General features: G+C 39.0%; 1 protein-coding gene across 2 annotated transcripts in view; it reads right to left on the reverse strand.

Moving 5' to 3' along the window:
* The window catches only part of NUDCD1 (NudC domain containing 1), a 92,971-nt gene that overhangs the window by 57,876 nt on the left and 10,402 nt on the right, over positions 1 to 24,693 (reverse strand). For both annotated transcript variants that reach the window (XM_002819353.4, XM_054518769.2), the window contains exon 2: positions 22,357 to 22,511. In XM_002819353.4, the coding sequence (XP_002819399.2) occupies positions 22,357 to 22,511 (155 nt within the window). The remainder of the gene's footprint in view (positions 1 to 22,356; positions 22,512 to 24,693) is intronic.

The raw sequence follows: 24,693 nt of genomic DNA on the forward strand, positions 1-24,693 counted from the left end.
GTAGAAGAAAGAAATTCAGAGCTCGAAGACACGGTCTTTGAATTAACCCCATCGAACAAAGACAAAGAAAAAATAATAAGAAAATATGAACACGCCTCCAAGAAGTCTAGGATTATGTTAAATGACCAAACCTAAGAATAATCAGCATTCCTGTGGAATAAGAGAAATCTGAAAGTTTGGAAAACATATTTGGTGGAATAATCGAGGAAAACTTCCCCGGCCTTGCTAGATACCTAGACATCCAAATACAAGAAGCACAAAGAACACCTGGGAAATTCACTGCAAAAAAATCATCGCCTAGGCACATAGTCATCAAGCTATCTAAAGTTAAGGTGAAGGAAAGAATCTTAAGAGCTGTGAGACAAAAGAACCAAGTAACCTATAAAGAAAAACCTGTCAGATTAACAGCAGATTTGTCAGCAGAAGCCCTACAAGCTAGAAGGGATTGGGGCCCTATCTTCAGTCTTCTCAAACAAAACAATTATCAAGCAAGAATTTTGTATCCAGAGAAACAAAGCTTCATATATGAAGGAAAGATAGTCTTTTTCAGACAAACAAATGCTGAGAGAATTCACCACTACCAAGCCACTGTCAGGTCTCTGAGCCCAAGCTAAGCCATCATATCCCCTGTGACCTGCACGTATACATTCAGATGGCCTGAAACGACTGAAGATCCACAAAAGAAGTGAGAATAGTCTTAACTGATGACATTCCACCATTGTGATTTGTTCTTGCCCCACCCTGATAGGATATATTCTCCCCCACCCTTAAGAAGGTACTTTGTAATATTCTCCCCTGCCCTTAAGAAAGTACTTTGTAATATTCTCTCCGCCCTTAAGAATGTACTTTGTATGCCCTTAAGAATGTACTTTGTACGCCTATCCCAAACCTATAAGAACTAATGATAATCCCACCACCCTTTGCTGACTCCTTTTTCGGACTCAGCTCTCCCACACCCAGGTGAAATACACAGCCTTGTTGCTCACATAAAGCCTGTTTGGTGGTCTCTTTACACAGATGCGCCACACATTTGGTGCCGGAGACCCAGGACAGGACGACTCCTTTGGGAGACCAGTCCCCTGTCCTCTCCCTCACTCCATGAGGAGATCCATCTACAACCTCGGGTCCTCAGACCAACCAGCCCAAGGAACATCTCACCAATTTCAAATGGGGTAAGCGGCCTTTTCACTCTCTTCTCCAGCCTCTCTTGCTACCCTTCAATCTCCCTGTTCTTCCAATTCCAGCTCTTTTTCCTCTCTAGTAGAGACAAAAGGGACACATTTTATCCGTGGACCCAAAACTCCGGCACCAGTCATGGACTCGGGAAGTCTTCCCTTGGTGTTTAATCACTGCAGGGACACCTGCCTGATTATTCACCCACACTCCATTGGTGTCTGATCACTGCAGGGATGCCTGCCTTGGTCATTCACCAACATTCCCTTGGTGGCAAGTCAAGTGCGGGGATGCCTGCTTTGGTTGCTCACCCACATTGCAGCCCAGGGCTGCTCATTACCTCCCTTATCCCTGTCTCTACCCTCTCTTTTCTCTGGGCTTGCCTCCTTCTATATGGGCAACCTTCCACCCTCCATTCCTCCTTTTTCTCCCTTAGCCTGTGCTCCTAAAAACTTAAAACCTCTTCAACTCACACCTGACCTAAAACCTAAGCATCTTATTTTCTTCTGCAACACCGCCTGGCCCCAATACAAACTCGACAATGATTCTCAATAGCCAGAAAATGGCACTTTTGATTCCTCCATCATACAAGATCTAGATAATTCTTCTCATAAAATGGGCAAATGGTGTGTGGTGCCTGATGTCCAGGCATTCTTTTACACATCGGTCCCTTCCTAATCTCTGCTCACAATGAGATTCATCCCAAATCTTTCTTCTTTCTCTCCTGTCTGTTCCTTCAGTCTGCACCCCAAGCTCTGAGTCCTGTGAATCCTCCTTTTCTACAGACCCATCTGACCTCTCCCCTCCTCCCCAGGCTGCTCCTTGCCAGGCCAAGCCAGGTCCCAACTCTTCTTCAGCCTCCACTCCCCCACCCTATAACCCTCCTATTACCTCCCCTCCTCACACCAGGTCTGGCTTAGTTTCGTTCTGTGACTAACCCTCCCCCACCTGCCCAACAATTTCCTCTTAGAGAGGTGGCTGGAGATGAAGGCATAGCCAAGGTTAATGCTCCTCTTTCTTTATCAGACCTCTCCCAAATCAGTTAGCGTTTCGGCTCTTTTTCATCAAATATGAAAACCCAGCCCAGTCCATGGCCCGTTTGGCAACAACCCTTAGACGCTCTACCGCCCTAGACCCAGAGGGGCCAGAAGGCTGTCTTATTCTCAATATGCATTTTATTACCCAACCCACTCCCTACATTAAAAAGAGCTCCAAAAATTAGATTCTGGCCCTCAACCCCACAACAGGACTTAACTGACCTCGCCTTCAAGATGTACAATAATAGAGAAGAGTTGCAATTACTTGCCTCCACTGTGAGAGAAACCCCAGCCACATCTCCAGCACACAAAAACTTCAAAAAGCCTAAACTGCAGGGGCCAGGCGTTCGTCCAGGACCGCCTCCCCAAGGATCTTGCTTCAAGTGCCAGAAATCTAGCCACTGGGCCAAGGAATGCCCGCAGCCTGGGATTCCTCCTAAGCCGTCTCCCATCTGTGTGGGACCCCAATGGAAATCAGACTGTCTAACTCGCCCGGCAGCCACTCCCAGAGCCCCTGGAACTCTGGCCCAAGGCTCTCTGACTGACTCCTTCCCAGATCTTCTCAGCTTAGTGGCTGAAGACTGACACTGCCCGATCGCCTTGGAAGCCTACAGGACCATCACAGACACTTTGGGTAACTCTTACACTGGAGGGTAAGTCTGTCCCCTTCTTAATCAATATGGAGGCTACCCACTCCACATTACCTTCTTTTCAAGGGCCTGTTTCCCTTGCCTCCATAACTGTTGTGGGTATTGACGGCCAGGCTTCTAAACCTCTTAAAACTCCCCAACTCTCATGACAACTTGGACAACATTATTTTATGCACTCCTTTTTAGTTATCCTCACCTGCCCAGCTCCCTTATTAGGTTGAGACATTTTAACTAAATTATCTGCTTCCCTGACTATTCCTAGGCTACAGCCACACTTCATTGCTGCCTTTTTCCCCCGTTGAAAGCCTCCTTCACATCCTCCCCTTGTATCTCCCCACCTTAATCCACAAGTACAGGACACCTCTACTCCCTCCCTGGCAACGGATCATGCACCCCTTACCATCCCATTAAAACCTAATCACCCTTACCTTGCTCAATGCCAATATCCCATCCTATAGCACGCTTTAAAAGGATTAAAGCCTGTTATCACCTGCCTGCTATAGCACGGCCTTTTAAAGCCTATAAACTCTCCTTACAATTCCCTCATTTCACCTGTCCAAAAACTGGACAAGTCTTACAGGTTAGTTCAGGAACTGCGCCTTATCAATCACCCCATGGTGCCAAACCCATATACTCTCCTATCCTCAACACCTCCCCTCCACAACCCATTATTCTGTTCTAGATAAACCTAGCTGACCCCATAAATCCTAAATTCTTTCCTCACTCCCCTTTCCAATCCTTAAAAAACAGCCCTAAAAGCTGCTCCCACACTAGCTCTCCCTAACTCATCCCTTTTTTCATTACACACAGCCAAAGTGCAGGGCTTTGTGGTTGGAATTGTTACACAAGAGCTGGGACCGTGCCATGTAGCCTTTCTGTCCAAACAACTTGACCTTACTGTTTTAGGCTAGCCCCCACATTATTCCTGATATCACACCTGACCTCCATGACTGTATCTCTCTGATCCACCGGGCATTCAGTCTATTTCCCCATATTTCCTTCTTTCCTGTCCCTCACTCTGACCATACTTGGTATATTGATGGCAGTTCCACCAGGCCTAATTGCCACTCACCAGCAAAGGCAGGCTATGCTATAGTATCTTCCCCATCTATCCTTGAGGCTACTGCTCTGCCCCCCTCCACTACCTGTCAGCAAGCTGAACTCATTGCCTTAACTCGGGCCCTCACTCTTGCAAAGGCACTACACGTCAATATTTATATTGACTCTAAATATGCCTTCCATATCCTGCATCACCATTCTGTTATATGGGCCAAAAGAGGTTTCCTCTCTACACAAGTGTCCTCCATCATTAATTCCTCTTTAATAAAAACTCTTCTCAAGGCTGCTTTACTTCCAAAGGAAGCTGGAGTCATTCACTGCAAGGGCCATCAAAAGGCATCAGATCCCATCGCTCAGGGCAACGCTTATGCTGATAATGTAGCTAAAGAAACAGCCAGCTTCCAACTTCTGTCCCTCAGGGCCAGTTTTTCTCCTCATCGGTGACTCCCACCTACTCCCCCACTGAAACTTCCACCTATCAATCTCTTCCCACACAAGGCAAATGGTTCTTGGACCAAGGAAAATATCTCCTTCCAGCCTCACAGGCCCATTCTATTCTGTTGTCATTTCATAACCCCTTCCATGTAGGTTACAAGCCGCTAGCCCGTCTCTTAGAATCTCTCATTTCCTTTCCATTGTGGAAATCTATCCTCAAGGAAATCCCTTCTCAGTGTTCCATCTGCTATTCTACTACTCCTCAGGGATTGTTCAGGCCCCCTCCCTTCCCTACACATCAAGCCTGGGGATTTGTCCCTGCCCAGGACTGGCAAATTGACTTTACTCACATGCCCCAAGTCAGGAAACTAATATACCTCTTGGTTTGGGTAGACACTTTCACTGGATGGGTAGAGGCCTTTCCCACAGGGTCTGAGAAGGCCACTGTGGTCATTTCTTCCCTTCTGTCAGACATAATTCTTCGGTTTGGCCTTCCCACCTCTATACTGGCCTTTATTGTTCAAATCACCCAAGCAGTTTCTCAGGCTCTTGGTATTCAGTGGAACCTTCATACCCCTTACTGTCCTCAATCTTCAAGAAAAGTAGAACGGACTAATGGTCTTTTAAAGACACACCTCACCAAGCTCAGCCTCCAACTTAAAAAGGACTAGACAGTACTTTTACCTCTTGCCCTTCTCAAAATAGAGCCTGTCCTCGAGATGCTACAGGGTACAATCCACTTTAACTTTTATATGGATGCACTTTCTTGCTTGGCCCCAACCTCATCCCAAACACTAGCCCTCTAAGCGACTATCTTCCTGTCCTCCAGCAGGATAGACAGGAAATTCGCCAGGCTGCTAATCTTATTAAGAATCTGACCCCTCAAACTCTACAACCTTGGTGGACTGGACCCCACTTAGTCATCTATAGTACCCCAATGGCTGTTCGTCTGCAGGACCCCCGCATTAGGTTCATAGATCCAGAGTAAAGCTGTGCCTGTCAGCCAGCCAGCCTGATTTCTTCTCTTCCTCCTGGAAGTCGCAAGTACTCCCCCCTACTTCCCTTAAACTCACTCGCATTTCTGAAGAACAGTAATAATCCTTATAAGCCTAATACAACCCTTCATTCTATTAGGTCTGTTTGTCCTTACCCTGCTTTTTGCAACAGGGCTTTATGCAGTCACTCTCACTACTTGGACTGCACCCCAAAAACTTGTCATCCCTACTATCACCTGTCTAGTCATACTCCTATTCACCATTCTCAACTACTTGTAAATGCCCTGCCCTTGTTTACACTGCCAGTTTACACTTTTCTTCCAAACTACCGTAGTGGATATCTTCTGGTACTAGCCCCAATCCACCACTCTTGACTCTCCCTCTTGGAGTGGATAGATGATCTCTGCTGACAGGATACACTCCAATACTTTCACCCTGATGAAGTCCTATTCTTTACTTTTATACTCACTCTTATTCTTGTTTCCGTTCTTATGCCATCCTCTACCTCTCCCCAGCTATCTTCACCACACTATCAATCTCACTCACTCTCTCCTAGCCGTTTCTAATCCTTCTTTAACAAACAATTGCTCGCTTTGCATTTCTCTTTCCTCCAAAATCGCCAAGGCCTCTATTTACTCACTGCTAAAACAAAAGGGACTCTGTATATTTTTAAATGAAGAGTGTTGTTTTTACCTAAATCAGTCTGGCCTGGTATATGACAACATAAAAAAAAAACTCAAGGATAGAGTCCAAAAACTCACCAACCAAGCAAATAATTACGTTGAACCCCCCCACCCCCGGCCCCCACTGGGCACTCTCTAATTGGATGTCCTGGGTCCTCCCAATTCTTAGTCCTTTAATACCTGTTTTCCTCTTTCTTTTATTGAGAGCTGTGTCTTCCATTTAGTTTCTCAATTCCTACAAAACCACATCCAGGCCATCACCAATCATTCTATATGACAAATGCTCCTTCTAACAACCCCACAATATCACCTCTTACCCCAACAAAATCTTTCTTCAGTTTAATCTCTCCCACTCTATGTTCCCATGCTGCCCCTAATCCCTCTCAAAGCCACCCTGAGAAACATCGCCCATTATCTCTGCATACCACCCCCCAAAAATTTTCACCACCCCGACACTTCACCACTATTTTGTTTTGTTTTTCTTATTAATATAAGAAGACAGGAATGTCAGGCCTCTGAGCCCAAGCTAAGCCATCATATCCCCTGTGACCTGCATGTATACATCCAGATGGCCTGAAACGACTGAAGATCCACAAAAGAAGTGAAAACAGCCTTAACTGATGACATTCCACCACTGTGATTTGTTCCTGGCCCACCCTAACTGATATGATATATTCTCCCCTGCCCTAAAGAAGGCACTTTGTAATATTCTTCCCACCCCCGCTCTTAAGAAGGTACTTTGTAATATTCTCTCCGCCCTTAAGAATGTACTTTGTACGCCTATCCCAAACCTATAAGAACTAATGATAATCCCACCACCCTTTACTGACTCCTTTTTTGGACTCAGTCCGCCTGCACCCAGGTGAAATAAACAGCCTTGTTGCTCACACAAAGCCTGTTTGGTGGTCTCTTTACACGGACGTGTGTGACAGCCACCACTACGGAACTGCTAAAAGGAGCTCTACATCTTGAAACAAATCCTAGAAACACATCAAAACAGAACCTGTTTAAATCATAAATCACACAGGACCTATGAAACAAAAATACAATTAAAAAAAATGCATACAGGCAACAAAGAGCATGATGACTAGAATGGTACCTTACATCTCAATACTAACATTGAATGTAAATGGTCTAACTGCTCCACTTAAAAGATACAGAATTGCAGAATGGATAAGAATTCACCAACCATTTGCTGCCTTCAAGACACTCACCTAACACATAAAGATTCACATAAACTTAAGGTAAAAGGGTAGAAAAAGACATTTCATGCAAATGGCACCAAAAATGAGCAGGAGTAGCTATTCTTATATCAGACAAAACAAACTTTAAAGCAACAGCAGTCAAAAAAGGCAAAGAGGGACATTATATAATGATAAAAGGCCTTGTCCAATAGGAAAATATCACAATCCTAAACATATATGCACCTAACACTGGAGCTCCAAAATTTATAAAACAATTACTAATAGATCTATGAAATGAGATAGCAACACAATAATAGTGGGGGACTTCAATGCTCCACTAACAGCCCTACACAGGTCATCAAGACAGAAGGTCAACAACGAAACAATGGATTTAAACTATACCCTGGAACAAATGGACTTAACAGATATATACAGAACATTTAATTCAACAACTACAGAATATACATTCTATTCAAAACCATGGAAATTAATTAACTGCTCCTGAATGATCATTGGGTCAAAAAATGAAATCAAGATGGAAATTAAAAAATTCTTCGAACTGAAGACAATAGTGACACAACCTATTGTGGGACACAGCAAAGGCAGTACTAAGTGGAAAGTTCATAGCCCTAAACACCTACATCGAAAAGTCTGAAAGAGCACAAACAGACAATCTAAGGTCACACCTCAAAGAAGTAGAAAAACAAAAACAAACCAAACCCAAAATCAGCAGAAGAAAGAAAATAACCAAGATCAGAACAGAACTAAATGAAATTGAAACAAACAAAAAAACGCAAAAGGTAAAAGAAACAAAAAGTTGGTTCTTTGAAAAGATAAATAAAATGCACAGACCATTAGCAAGATTAATCAAAAAATGAAGAGACAAAATCCAAATAAGCTCAATAAGAAACAAAATGGGAGACATTACAATTTAAAAATTACCAATAAAAAAAGTCCAGGACCAGACTGGGTGTGGTGGCTCACGCCTGTAATCCCAGCACTTTGGGACGCCGAGGCAGGTGGATCACGAGGTCAGGAGATCGAGACCATCCTGGCTAACACAGTGAAACCCAGTCTCTACTGAAAATACAAAAAAATTAGCTGGTCGTGGTGGCAGGCGCCTACAGTCCTAGCTACTCGGGAGACTGAGGCAGGAGAATGGCGTGAACCCAGGAGGCGGAGCTTGCAGTGAGCCGAGATTGCGCCACTGCACTCCAGCCTGGGTGACAGAGCGAGAGTCCGTCTCAAAAAAAAAAAAAAGTCCAGGACCAGACAGACTCACAGCAGAATTCTACCAGATGTTCAAAGAAGAATTGGTACCAATCCTATTGACACTATTCCACAAGACAGAGAAAGAGGGAAGCCTCCCTAAATCATTCTATGAAGCCAGCATCACCCTAATACCAAAACCAGGAAAGGACATAACCAAAAAAGAAAACTACAGACAGATATCCTTGATGAACCTAGATGCTAAAATCCTTAACAAAATACTAGCTAACTGAATCCAACAACATATCAAAAAGATAATCCACCATGATCAAGTGGGTTTCATACCACAGATGCAGGGATGGTTTAATATACACAAGTCAATAAATGTGATACACCACATAAACAGAATTAAAAACAAAAATCACATGATCATCTCAATAGATGCAGATAAAGCATTCAACGAAACCCAGCATCGCTCTATGATTAAAACTCTCAGCAAAACTGGCATACAAGGGACATACCTCAATGTAATAAAAGCCATCTATGACAAACCCACAGCCAACATAATACTGAATGGGGCAAAGTTGAAAGCATTCCCTCTGAAAACTGGAACAAGACAAGCATGCCCACTCTTACTACTCCTCTTCAAATAGTACTGGAAGTCCTGGCCAGAGCAATCAAAGAGAAAGAAATAAAGGGCATCCTAATCAGCAAAAAGTCAAACTGTTGCTGTTTGCTGATGATATAACTATTTACCTAGAAAACCCTAAAGACTCCTCCAGAAAGCTCCCAGAACTGATAAAAGAATTCAGCAGAAGTTTTCAAATACAAACTTAATACACACAAACCAGTAGCTCTTTTATATACCAACAGCCACCAAACTGAGAACCAGATCAAGAACTCAACCCCTTTTACAATAGCTGCCAAAAAAAAAAAACACTTAGGAATATACCTAAACCAAGGAGGTGAAAGACCTATACAAGGAAAACTACAAAACACTGCTGACAGAAATCACAGATTACACAAATGGAAACACATCCCACACTCACGGATGGGTAGAATCAATATTGTGAAAATGACCATACTGCCAAAAACAATCTACAAATTCAATGCAATCCCCATCAAAATACCACCATCATTCTTCACAGAATTCGAAAAAAAATTCACATGTAACCAAAAAACAGCCCACATAACCAAAGCAAAACTAAGTTAAAAGAACAAATCTGGAGGCATCACATTACCTGATTTCAAACTATACTATAAGACCATAGTCACCTAAACAGCATGGTACTGGTATAAAAATAGGCACACAGACCAATGGAAAAAAAAAGAGAATCCATAAACAAACCCAAATACTTACAGCCAACTAATCTTCGACAAAGCAAACAAAAACATAAAGTGGGGAAAGGATACCCTTTTCAACAAATGGTGCTGAGATAATTGGCCAGCCACATGTAGGAGAATGAAATGGGATCTTCATTTCTCACCTTATACAAAAATCAACTCAAGATGGATTAAGGACTTAAATCTAAGACCTGAAACTATAAAAATGTTATAAGATAACATTGGAAAAACCCTTCTAGACATTGGCTAAGGCCAGGATTTCATGACTAAGAACCCAAAAACAAATGAGATTAAAAACAAAGATAAATAGCTGGGACTTAATTAAACTAAAGAGCTTTTGCACAGCAAAAGGAACATTCAGCAGAATACACAGACAACCTATAGAGTGGGAGAAAATCTTCACAATCTATACGTCTGACAAAGGACTAATATCCAGAATCTACAACGAACTCAAACAAATCAGCAAGGAAAAAAAACAAACAATCCCATCAAAAAAGCGGGCTAAGGATGTGAATAGACAATTCCTTTTTTTTTTTTGAGACGGAGTCTTGCTCCGTTGCCAGGCTGGAGTGCAGTGGTGCGATCTCGGCTCACTGAAACCTCCGTCTCCCAGGTTCAAGCGATTCCCCTGCCTCAGCCTCCCGAGTGGCTGGGACACACGCCACCACGTCCGGCTAATTTTTAGTATTTTAGTAGAGACGGGGTTTCACCATGTTGGTCAGGATGGTCCCAATCTCCTGACCTTGTGATCCACCCGCCTCAGCCTCCCAAAGTGCTAGGATTACAGGCATAAGCCACCACACCTGGCCATGAATAGACAATTCTTAAAAGAAGATATACAAATGGCCAAAAAGCATATGAAAAACTCAACATCACTAATGATCAGGGAAATGCAAATCAAAACTACAATGCAGTACTACCTTAGTCCTGCCAGAATGGCCAAAATCAAAATATCAAAAAATAGTAGAGGTTGGCGTGGATGCTGTGAACAGAGACCACTTCTGTGCTGCTAGCAGGAACGTAAACTAGTACAACCACTATGGAAAACAGTATGAAGATTCCTTAACAAACTAAAAGTAGAACCTCCATTTGATCCAGCAATCCCACTACTGGGTATCTACCCAGAGGAAAAGAAGTCATTATACAAAAAAGATACTTGCACACACGTTTATAGCAGCACAATTTGCAACTGCAAAAAGTGGAACCAACCCAAATGCCCATCAATCAATGAGTGGATAAAGAAACTGTGGTGGGTATATATGTGTATATATATACACACACATACACATATGTGTATATACACACACACATATACACACATGTGTATATACACACACATATGTGTACATGTGTATATATACATATGTATACGTATATATACACGCATATGTGTACATATGTGTATATATACACATATATACATGTATGCGTGTGTACACACATATATACATGTATGCGTGTGTACACACATATATACATGTATGCGTGTGTACACACATATATACATGTATGCGTGTGTACACACATATATACATGTATGCGTGTGTACACACATATACACATGTATGCGTGTGTACACACATATACACATGTATGCGTGTGTACACACATATACACATGTATGCGTGTGTACACACATATACGTGTATATATATACACGTATATACACATATACGTGTATATATATACACGTATATACACATATACGTGTATATATATACACGTATATACACATATACGTGTATATATATACACGTATATACACATATACGTGTATATATATACACGTATATACACATATACGTGTATATATATGTGTGTATATATATATACATATGTATATATATGATGGGACACTGCTCAGCCATGAAAAGGAATGAATTAATGGCATTCACAGTGACCTGGATGAGATTGGAGACTATTATTCTAAGTGAAGTAACTCAGGAAAGGAAACCAAACATTGTATGTTCTCACTTGTAAGTGGGAGCTAAGCTATGAGGATGCAAAAGCATAAGAATGACACAATGGACTTTGAGGACTCCGGGGAAAGAGTGGGAAGTGGTGAGGGATAAAATTCAACTACAAATAGGACTACAAATAGGGTATAGTGTATACTGCTCGGGTGATGGCTTAACCAAAATCTCACAAATCACCATTAAAGAACTTACTCCTGTAACCAAACACCATTTGTTGTTCCCCAATAACCTATGGAAATAAAAAAATTAAAAATTAAAAATTAAAAAATGTTAAATGGGGAAAATATTTGAACAGGACAACTATAGTTTAAAAAAAGTCGGTTGGGCGTGGTGGCTCATGCCTATAATCTCAGCACTTTGTGGGGCCAAGGCAGGCGAATCACCTGAGGCAGGAGTTCAAGACCAGCCTGGCCAATGTGGTGAAACCCCATCTCTACTAAAAATACAAAAATTAGACAGGTGTGGTGGCAGGCACCTGAGTAATCCCAGCTACTCAGGAGGCTGAGGCAGGAGAATTACTTGAACCTGGAGGCGGAGTTTGCAGTGAGCTGAAATCGCACCACTGCACTCCAGCCCGGGTAACAGAGCGAGACACTGTCAAAAAAAAAAAAAAAAAAAAAAAAGCCCCAAATCACGAGTATAAAATAATGGATTAATAGATATGATTACCTCACTGGCCAGAGAAAACCGTCTTACACTAGCAGTGACAATTCTTGGCTGAAGTGCCATGTTGGTGGGAGTAAAAATAACTATAGGCTTTTTGGAGATAATTTAAAGCTATGAGGTACTGCTATGGTTTTATTAAGTTTTATGTTTTATATACCTTTTGACATGATTCCACTTACAGGAATTTATTCAATAAGAATACATGCATATGTACACGAAGATCCACGTAACAAGAATGTTTATTTTAATAATGAAAAGGAAAAACTGCACCAATAAAAACTAGGAAAAACAACCTAGTTGTTTATCAATAAAGTAGGTAAGATGAAAGCAGACGCTGACATTACGGAGAAGGCCTAGCAGTATCAGCCAGGCCTTTGTTTTTTGACAAGCTGGCCTGGCACTAACAGGTGTTCTGTTGAACAGGAATAGTTTCACAAAACATAAACATCAGATAAGGCCTCTGCATGACCGTGATGGAGCAGGACAAAAACAGCAGCACTTCACAGTAATATCTGAACACAGAAAAAACATGAACACTGTCAAGGCTACAAATATGACCAGGCCAATATAAGCAGCTGCAGCTTCCTTACTAATTATAGTGTGAGCCTCAGTCTAGTCTTCTCTCCTAGAAAAGACTTATTAAGATACCCATTACATAAACAACCAGTTTCCTGACAGTATTCAATCTAGAATAAAGCCTCACTTTCTTTAACCCTTCCTCCAAAATCACCCAACAGAAGCCCAACCTTCTAACAGCATCCTGTTCCTTTTACTGAACACTCTGTGGTTCCCATGGTATGTGTTCTCCCCTACTGCAAAAGTAACAAATCCAACACTTTCAACCACAGATGCATGCCTGGTATCTTTGTCTGGAGAGCACTGGCAGGCAAATGGTTAACTATGGAACATCCACCCTATAGAATACCAAATAACTGTTCAATATACTGAGGCGGATTAATAATACTGACATAAAAAGATCTCCTAGATACTGACTTTTTAAAAAAAGATGCAGAATACATACAATATGAATCCATACATGCCAAAACAAACATGATACGACAGCACAAAGTATAGACAGACACATGCTGACCTGTTAAGAATGTTTACCATTAGGAAAATAAGACTGAAGTGTAGTGGTTGGGGAGATGAGGAGTATGAGAAAATTTTCGCCTTTTGCTTCAAATACATTACTTTTTTAAGACTGAGCAACTTGTGTGTGATATACATAATTTTAAAGGTATTAGTAAGATAAAATGGGAGGCTTTCCTCAAAACAGTTATTTCAAAGTAAAGGTTTCTAGCTGTCTCTACTACATGCCCCACACTGCATTTAATCTAATAAACGATTACTGGGAAGAATCTAGAGATAAACTTGTTAAATTACTATTCTTCATTTTATACACAATTATGAGCATTTTAAGCCATTTTCTTTAAAATACCTGGTTATACATGACGGAGGTTGCTAGAAGTCTAATTATCAATCAGATAAATGGATACAATATCCAATAGAATGATTAAGATACTTGAGTATCTAAATGTGAAACCAAAATTAAATTAAAACACAAAAGGAAACACATTGTGGCTCTCTTACTTGCATTAATGACAGTTCAAGTGAAAGCAAACTAAATGTTTCTGATTGTTTAGATCTAATTTTCAAAGTACAGTTTAACTGGACTATAAGCAATAAAATATCTTTTTCTCTAAATCCTAAAATATAGCATTTACTTATATCTGAATAACCTCTATCAACAATTTCACTACATGCCCTCATAACAACACTTTATATGCTAACTGACATCTATAATGTCCAGGTCTCATATAATCATTTTCTTTTTCCTCATAAAAAGAGTTAATGTAACTACATTCAAGGGCTAACGCTGAAAATCATTCTAAGGCAACATTTCATAGCTGACTGCAGAAGGATTAAAATTTCATTGATGAATGGAATGCTTACTGAATCAGTATAATGTATAAGAATTGTATTAAATAAGTGCTTTGAATTTTTGCCATGTCATGTATTTATCACCAAACTCTATGAAGTTAAAATTATTAACCACACTTAGAAGAGAGGTTCAAAAAGATTAAATAATTTGCCTGGAGCTCCACTGCTAGAAAATGACAGGGCCAAGATTCAAATCCTGATAAACCCTACTCCAAAAGTTGGTTTTCTTTCCCCTACTCCACATTTGCTTGAGAAGAAACCACTTCTCAAGATTTTCTAAATAAATTAATAGTTCAGATCTCAATACAATTTCTAGTATACCCATCCCCAACCCCCCAAACCAACCTTGAATGTAACTACTGTATTCAGTTTTTCTTCAGGCCTCTACACAGTATTTTTAATGCAGATGCCTGGGTCAGCATAGATGTAATATAAAAATTATAATGCCCATATATTATATATAAATGACACTGTAAATAAATAGTAAACAAGTAATACATAAACTATATATATTTATAAAAAACATCTTAAACACATTTTGGGGCCCTCTTAGTTGCAGCTATAAGTAGAGAATCTTTGAACTAACAAAGTAGTTTTCTAATAAATATAGATTTATAGAAAGGGCTACTCAACTTTAAAAAAATAAGCAAGTGGGGATACCATTTACTAGTATTATTAGATACTATTTACTAGTATTATGAGACAATGATATTTAAAACTTTGCCCTTTTAAAAGGAAGTGATCTTTTTCTGGACAGTCTTTTCATCATTAATAACCATTAACTTTATTTGGAAGAAAGAATATAAAAAGTTCCTTTTTCCTTTTCCCTTTTATTTTGTATTAAACACACAGTTCTAAGAATTTACCCCACTCTTTATTTTTTTTTTCTTTCATCAGGCATTGCAGCTCAAAAAATGTTACTCCGAAATAATGGCACTTCAACATGAAGCAGCCTCAAGGTCTTTCTGGCCTCCCCTCCCTTCCTGTCTCTCCCAAGTACAGGATGAAGTTATTCTCTGAAGTTCCTTCATCTACCTATAAACTGGACCTGCCAAAGAGAAACACAACTGCTTTCCCTGAAATTTCATTAACCAGAGAAGATTAAAACTTCTATCACAGAGGAAGAGGCTGAAAATTAAACACCCCACCTACAGCCCAGATGAACTTAGTCACAAACCACTGTCTGCTCTCCATCCCATTCAATTTCCAAAGAAAAGCATTAACTAATCATTGCCTGAGCATTAGGCTCATTCATTCATTTCCCCCTAAAGATGATTTGCTATCCCGCATTTCCCCCATGTCCCCTACTGATCAAGCACAAGAAGGGTATGAACAAGGGTATATAAGCATCTGTACCCCACTGGGTTACTGGGTAGTCATTTTCCTGGATTCTGCCATGTACACATGTTAAAATATATTTATATGCCTTTTTCTCATATTAATCTGCCGTTTGTCAACAGATTTTCAGCAAACCTTCTAAGAATAAAGGGGACACTTTGCCTTTGTCTCTACACAGGTAAGTAAGTGGTCCCCTAATAATTAACTCAACTGTGAAAACAAGCTGACATTCAGGCCTAGAGATGAACATACTGACATAAAACTGAGCTCCTCTAACAAATAGTTGTAGCCTCACACATATATTCTTACAAATGAAATCCAGTAACTGCCCCTTAGACCTTTAAGTACAAATTAAAGAGGCATTATAAGATGACACTCTTTTAGTAACAGAAACAAATTAGCTTTTCAGGTAAATACAAAACAAATTATTACAGAAATAATTTCCTAAATATTAAGAAATGGAACACATTACTTTAAAATGAGCCATAATATCATATAAAATAACGATATATTAAAAAACCAAATTTTAAACACTTTTTTGCTTTCCCAAGGCATTTTCTACTTCCTTAGCACACTTATTCCCAAGGGACACTTCTCTAAAATTAAGGACTGTAAACCTACAAGTTAAACTTTCTTGTAAGTACTGTATTCTGTCTTTATAAACCAGTATGTAGACCTGCTGCCACCTGCTGGCTCCAGACAGTCTGAAGACCTAGCATCCTATGGCTTTTAAGTGTTGGGTCCCATAGCATTCACTTTTACTACAACAGTTCAGGTTTAACAAAGGTGGTCATTTGTACCTCAGTCACAGAAAAGGAGCCTGTCTAGGATTTGTGCACGTGTGCCTTTGATGAAAACAAAAGAAAACAAAAAAAATTATTAAACAATAAAATGGATATTGGAAGAGCTGTTTTCTGCTATAAGCCAATAGTCTAGTTAGTGGTCAATATTCTCTACCTGCCTGCACCTGACAGAAACTCAGAGTAGGTTGATTTCACTTGTTGCTGATGAGAAAAATAATAAGTGTAGTATTCTTCTGTATCCCAGGTACAAAATTTCTTCATACCTGGTCATCCCTGGACCACAAGCAAAACTACCTGAGGTGCTTGATAAAATGCAGGTTCCCAGTCCATGACCAACCCTGACAATAATGAATCAGAATTTTGGGAAATGGTACCTTGAAATTAGTTTTTGTTTTGATCAATTACTCCACAATTATTCCGAGGTACAATATGGTCTGAGAACCAAAGAAAATTAAGCAGAAAACAAGCTGTAAGAGCCTAAAACATGGTTCTTTAAAAATAAACTAACACCCTTCCTAAAGCTTGATTAGGTAAAAAGAGGAAAAATATAGAAAGGAAAGAGAAAAGAGAGAAAAGACAACAATAATCTTAAGAGCATAACGCATGCAACTTTATAGCAGCATATTTGGAAACCTAAGAGGAAACTGATGATTTCCTCTAATAAAAATACATATTACAAAATTACCCTAGAAACACACTTTGAATAAACCCATTACTACACAAAAAACTGAACAAATGATTAGAGAATTAGCACTGAAAATGATAATAGAGGCCAGGAGCAGTTGCTCATGCCTGTAATCCTCCAGCACTTTGGGAGACTGAGGCAGGCAGATCTCTAGAGCCTAGGGGTTCAAAACCAGCCTGGGCAACATGGTGAAACTCTGTCTCTATTAACACATAATATCCGTCTCTATTAACAAGAAATAAGGAGAACTAGTAGAGCACTGCGGCATTCTGGAATAAATGAGTTTAAATCCAGACTCTTACAAACATCCCTACGCCTCAGTTTCCTCAACTGTAAGATGTGCATAATAACAGTATCTCGTATATCAGGATAATATCAGGATATTATCCTATGAGAAAGGATCCACAGGATCCATTGTTCTGTGGATTAAAATTAGTACGTGTAAAGTGTTTAGGATTGTTCCTGATATGTAATAATCTCTATGCAATAAAAGTTACCTGACATTATGATTTATTCTTATCATACAGTTCTACTACTCTCAAAGAAGGAATATGTGCAAAAAACCTAACCAGTGTTTGTCTCCCATAAAGTGATACCCCAAGGCATATGCCAGTAACATCTCTTTATATTTGCATAATGCCTTCCACTTTTCAAAGCATTTTCACACACCTTGCTTTAATGTCTAAAAAACCTTATCATTATTCTTATTTTCTATGAAACTGAAGCCAAGGATATATGGAGACTGCTGTACACTGTCAGCTACATATTACCATGTAATAGTTACCTGTACACTCATATTAGCACCTAAAAAGTATAACATATAAGTTACCTGAACATACATGTATAAGTATACATATAAGTACTTGAACATGTTAAAAGTAATGGTAAAGCCATTATTATTTTTGCACCAACCTATACATTAGTGTCCTACATGGAGTAGGTTTTCAATAAACACATTAAAATGAACTCATTTGGTAAGTCTGTCTTAAATATCTAGTTCCCTTTCGACTAACTACCCTACCTCCCTAACAACAAGTATTAGAGCTACATCACATGTGCCACAAGATACCTATGGAAAAGTAAAATAAATTATGAATATGGATGGTGCTACAAAAATTAACACTTTCAGATCTACCATAATGTCATCTAACTTCTTGAGTCAGAAAATTGGTAGAATAAATGTTATTGGCAAACTTTATGGTACAGCAAATGCTATCAACAAATGCCCTATTTGTTAACACGAAAAGGATTAAGGAAAAACTTTCACGCACATACACACAGAACTCTACATCAAAATCTATTTGATCATTAAAATTTATTTGATCAGAGAGATCAGAGCATAGCCGCTCATAAAAATGCATGTCCTATCACTTTAGTTGGCTTATACACATTGGGCCTAGATAGTAATTCTTAGTAGAACATCGGGCTAGCAAGAAAAAGCAACTAATACCTAAGAGAGTAAGAGGCCAGATTGCATCTCCTCTGATCCAACAAGAAGGAATCAGAATTTTATACTATCTGTTTTAGGAGTCACCTGGAGGAAAATATTTATTACCAGGAAATGTCTAACTCCTTTCCGAACATTTTGAGATAAACACTGCATTGCCAATACAGAACTCACACCTATACTCGGATTAGAAATAACAGGAGGAAGATCCTATTCAGAATGCAAAGCCAACTCCCAACAGTAATAATGAACCTTACACAGCTATTATCCATTCAACAAATATACTGATCAAGCCTTCTGCTGGGTGCTAGAACCCATGGCCTCGTCCAGGGGGTGGCAAACTACAGTTCACAAGCCAATTCCTGCCCATTTTATGTTTGTTTGTTTGTTTGTTTTGAGACAGACTCTTGCTCTGTCGCCCAGGCTGGAGTGCAGTGGTGCGATCTCGGCTCACTGCAAGCTCCGCTCACTGCAAGCTCCACCTCCCGGGTTCACGCCATTCTCCTGCCTCAGCCTTCCAAGTAGCTGGGACTACAGGCAACTGCCACCATGCCTGGCTAATTTTTTGTATTTTTAGTAGAGACGGGGTTTCATCGTGTCAGCCAGGATGGTCTCGATCTCCTAACCTCATGATCCGCCCTCCTCGGCCTCACAAAGTGCTGGGATTACAGGTGTGAGCCACCGCGCTCGGCCCATTTTATGTTTTTGTAAATAAAGGTTAATTGGAACACGGCCACACTCATTTGCTTACAAACTGTCTATGGCTGATTTCACACTACAACAGCAAAAGCGAGCAACAAGAGACTATCTGGCCCACAAAGCCTAAATTAGCTGGCCTTGTGCAGAAAAGCGTATCAACCTCTAGACTAGAGGAAATTCATAGCACATGTAGATTTGAGAGCCAATGGTGTGAATATTCCTAGGGGAACAGAGGTAAGATGTCAAGGCAAGCTTGCTAGATGACAAAATGGTTACCTGGGACTTAAGTAAAGATTGCAAAGCAGACTGACGCTGAATTAAAAGTATGCTCCAGGTAGTTAATCAATGAGAAAAGGACCAGAAGAAATAGGATACAGAGCATGTCTCAGGAACTGCAAGAGTTTAGTATGGCTAGAATGTAGTATACAAAGTGCTGTACGGCAAGGTTGGAGAAAACTTGGCATATAAACATATATGCAAAGATGAAAAGTTTATTTTAGCATATATATCATTTTATCGGGGAGCCTGCCCCGATATTCATGTAGGTTCTTTTCTATTTTCCCTAAGCGTCGGCCAGCTTGAGAAATAAAGGGACAGAGTACAAAACAGAGAAATTTTAAAGCTGGGTGTCCGGGGGAGACATCACATGTCGGTAGCTTCTGTGATGCCCCACAAGCCGCAAAAACCAGCAAGTGTTTATTAGGGAGTTTCAAAAGGGGAGGGAGTGTGCGAATAGGTGTGGGTCACAGACATCAAGTACTTTACAAGGTAATAGAATATCACAAGGCAAGTGGAGGCAGGGTGAGATCACAGGACCACAGGACCCGGGGAGAAATTAAAATTGCTAATGAAGTTTCGGGCACCCTTGTCATTGATAACATCTTATCAGGGGACAGGTTTTGAGATCAATCGGTCTGACCAAAATTTATTAGGCAGGAATTTCCTCTTCCTAATAAGCCTGGGAGTGCTATAGCAGACTGGAGTCTATTTCACCTCTGCAGTCTCGACCATAAGAGACGACCACGCCCAGGGGGGCCAGTTCAGAGACCCATCCCCAGGTGCGCATTCTCTTTCTCAGGGATGTTTCATGCTGAGAAAAAGAATTCAGCGATATTTCTCCCATTTGCTTTTGAAAGAAGAGAAATATGGCTCTGTTCTGCCTGGCTCATCGGCGGTCAGAGTTTTTAAGGTTCTCTCTCTTATTCCCTGAACAATTTCTATTATCCTGTTCTTTTTTCAAGGTGCCCACCATTTCATATTGCTCAAACACACATGCTGTACAATTTGTGCAGTTAATGCAATTATTACAGGGTCCTGAGGTGATATACATCCTCCTCAGCTGACAGGATTAAGAGATTAAAGTAAAGACAGGTATAGGAAATCACAAGGGTATTGACTGGGGAAGTGATAAGTGTCCATGAAATCTTTACAATTTATGTTTAGAGACTGCAGTAAAGACAGGCATAAGAAATTACAAAAGTATTAATTTGGGGAACTAATAAATGTCCACGAAATCTTCACAATCTACGTTGTTCTTCTGCCATGGCTTCAGCTGGTCCCTCGATTTGGGGTCCCTGACTTCCCACAACATCATTTTGTGTTTATACTTGCAAAAAACAACAATAAATAACCTACCACATCTGGAAAGACACACAAAACCAATAAAGACATTGGAGGGGAAATTAATGGATACTGGAGATAGGATAGATAAAAGATGCAATCAAGGAGGCCTCACTAAACACCTTTTATAACTTTTTTGTTTTTTAAATTACATGAACACATTGCCTATTTTTAAATTACATATTAAAAACATGGATTTTGCCATGAAGGAAATATTAAAAGAATTTCAGCAAGTGATAATATTACACATGCAAATTAGACAGACTACTCTGTAGATGCAATGCGGAGGAGGGCTAGAAGGAACAGAGTACTTAGGAAGCTATTAACAGATTATTGGCTGTTTGAAGCAAATATATTAACAATGTATTGTGGAGTTTCCAACATATGAAGGTGAAAAACATATGATAAAATTAGCTCAAACAATGAGAGGGTAAGTGAAAGGAATTATATTGTTCTAAGGTTTTCACATTGTTTTTAAAGTAAAATAATATTAATTAGAGGCAGACTGTGGTAAGTCAAGGAAAACACTATAATCTCTGTATTGACCATTTAAAAAATAATAATACAAATAGGTTTAAATAAAAAGCCAAAAGAGGAAATTAAATCGAGTTCTAAGGACATTTTTTTTAAAAAGAAAAACTGTGATTAATTCCTCCCACAAAAAAATAGGAACAGAGACACCAAGTAACAAAGAACAAACAGGGCATAATGAGAAGAGCAAGATGGTAATATTAACCCAAGAATATCAGGAACTAGATTAAATTAAGTATAAATGTAAGCCCTCCAATCAAGAGAAACACTGTCACATGGAAAAAACAAGAGCCAACTATATGCTCTTTATGACACATACTTTAAAAACAAGAACACTGATAAACAGAAAAAGGATATAAGAAGAAAAATACTAATTTACAAAATCCAAAAATAACTGTATTAATACCAAAGAAGATTTCAAGACAAAAAATATTCACAGAACCTAGAGATAAACAGAGACATTTTATAATGCTAAAAGAATCAATTCAGTATAAACAAAACAATCCTAAATGTTTGTACCAATTAACATAGTTAAAGATATATAAAGTAAAAACTAAAACAAAAGCAAATTCACCATTATAGTTGGGGACAATACCTCACATAGGAAAAGCAGACATGAACAGTTACATCAGTATTAATAATATAAAAAATCCATGAGAGTCGCTGCCCAGTGGTGAGAGTGGAGGTAAGTGTAAATAATAGGATCAAAGAGAAAAATTAAAATTGAAATAAGAAATGGAGTATTACGTAGATAGGATTCCATATACTACAGGTATGTGCACCTCACTTCTCTGGATATTAGATTCAAAAGGGAAACTTAATTATCAAATTTGCTTGACATTACATACATATATTTATTATTACATACATGTTTCTCTTACCAGCATTACTGTTAAATTCATAATTCTTCCAAGGGTATCAATATAGTAGACACTGTCTTGATACCATGAATCACAGTGCAGGTAATTATACATTCCAAAAGCATGCATGTGTTCCAGTGTATATTGATCATCTCGAAGCTTTACCTCTGCCACAGCTGAAATACAAGAAAAGCAAACATAAACATCAAGAGTTTTGCCTCAGATAGTTTCTATCTGTAGAATGCCTACAAGGCAAAAAAATTACAGGATGCCAATCACAAAGGCCTTCAGGACAAGTCAGTATATGATTCTTTCAAAGATAATTTCTGGGTACTGTGTACAGAGGATAAACAGTAAGTAAAACTGATATGGTCCCACGTCCTTACAAGACTTAGAATATAGTGGCCACAGGAGATAGGGCTTTTTATGTCATGACCCTCTTTTAGGCACTTCTAATAATTATGAATAAAAATAACAGAAATTCTAAAATTGAAGAATCTCCCATTTCCAGGAAAATGTTAAGCCCAATTTATGAAGTGTTTATATACTTTAAAAACATTTTAATATACTATTATCTCATTCATTTTAATACATATTAATAAATTAACTTTTAAAATCTCATTATACAGTTATATAAATAAATGTATACACAAATAATGACTTCTCCAATGTTATACTACATCTTTTCCAAGGGTACAGAGCAAAACAGTATCACAGCTGGACTAGAAACAAGATCTCCTACTTACAGAACAGAGATTTCTTCACTTAAGCATTAGATGCTTCCCTAGGTTTAAATCTAGCAAATGTGATCTCTTCCTCCCACTCCTCCTGCCCTTTCATGAAGATGGAAATTTTCATGGCTCAGAACTGCTCATGATCTGGAATTAATTTCCGCCCCAGCAGGAAACATATATATGGATTATGCTGGGTCAATATCCTACCCTAATATAAAACTCACTTTACTGTATTCTGATGGCAACTGTTTTCTTCTTCCCCCAAATGCTCACCTGTTCCCACTTCCAATACCTGCTTTGAGTCCTGTCTGACTTATATTCATTTATATAGCAACTATTAAAAATTTAAAAATAAATAAATAAAATTTCAATAGGCATCAATGACACAGTGATGAGCCAAGAATGGAATCTTGCCAATTAGCACTTATGATACAGTGAGGAAATGGGCATTAGTCAAATAATCATATAAATCTTAAATAATTCTTATGAAATAAATTTTATATAATTAAATTGTGATAAAGAATAATCACTGGGTACCATGAGAACACATAATGTAAGATACTTGGGGACATTAACAAAAGCTTTCCAAGGTTTGAGCCAAGATATAAAAGATAAGAAAGAATTAACTTAAGAAAAAGTATTTTAACAAGAAGGTGAAAGACTTCTACAAGAAAACTACAAAATATTAATGAAAGAAATTGAAGAGAACACAGATAGACATTTCATGCTCATGGATCAGAAAAATCAGTATTGTTAAAATGACCATACTACCCGAAGCAATCTATACATTCAATGCAATCCCTATCAAAATACCAATAACATTCTTCACAGGAAGAAAAAAGCAATCCTAAAATTTGTATGGAACCACAAAAGACCCTGAATAGCCAAGGTAATACTGAACAAAAAGAACAAATCTGGAGGCATCATACTACCTGACTTCAAAATATACTACAAAGCAATAATAACCAAAACAGCCTAGTGCTGGTATAAAAACAAACATATACACCACTGGAACAGAATAGAGAATTCAGAAATAAATCCATGTACTTATAGCCAACTGACTTTTGACAAAGGTGCAAAGAACATACACTGGGAAAAGGATACCTTCTTCAATAAATGGTGTGAAAATTGGATATCCATAGCAGAAAAATAAAATTAGACTCCTATCTCTCATCATATGTAAAAATCAACTCAAAAACTATAAAAATACCAAAAGGAAACAGAGATGAAATGCTTCAGGATATAAGTCTATGCAAAGATTTTATGGTTAAGACCTCAAAAGCATAGGCAAGAAAAACAAAAAGACAAATGGGTTTATATTTAACTAAACAACAACAACAACAAAAAACCTTCTGCAGAGCAAAGTACTCAAGAGTACTAATGGCATGTGTTTGAGGTGATTACTCCAGGCTACAGAAAGAACCATCTGAAAGGGTTGAAGAGAAATCCTGGGCACTCACACAAGGCTAGGAACTATAGCTGCTCCCAATAAGCAGAATGGAGAAAACCCTTAATTTGTGGGATACTGGGTAGTATACACAGGAAAGTCTTGCCTCGGTAGTGGGAAATAACCCTAGACTGAGCACCGCTCCTGATCGGACTAACAAATCATAAAAGCAAGAAC

This window comes from Pongo abelii, chromosome 7 (genome assembly GCF_028885655.2).
Source record: "Pongo abelii isolate AG06213 chromosome 7, NHGRI_mPonAbe1-v2.0_pri, whole genome shotgun sequence".
NCBI classification, from domain to species: Eukaryota; Metazoa; Chordata; class Mammalia; order Primates; family Hominidae; genus Pongo; species Pongo abelii.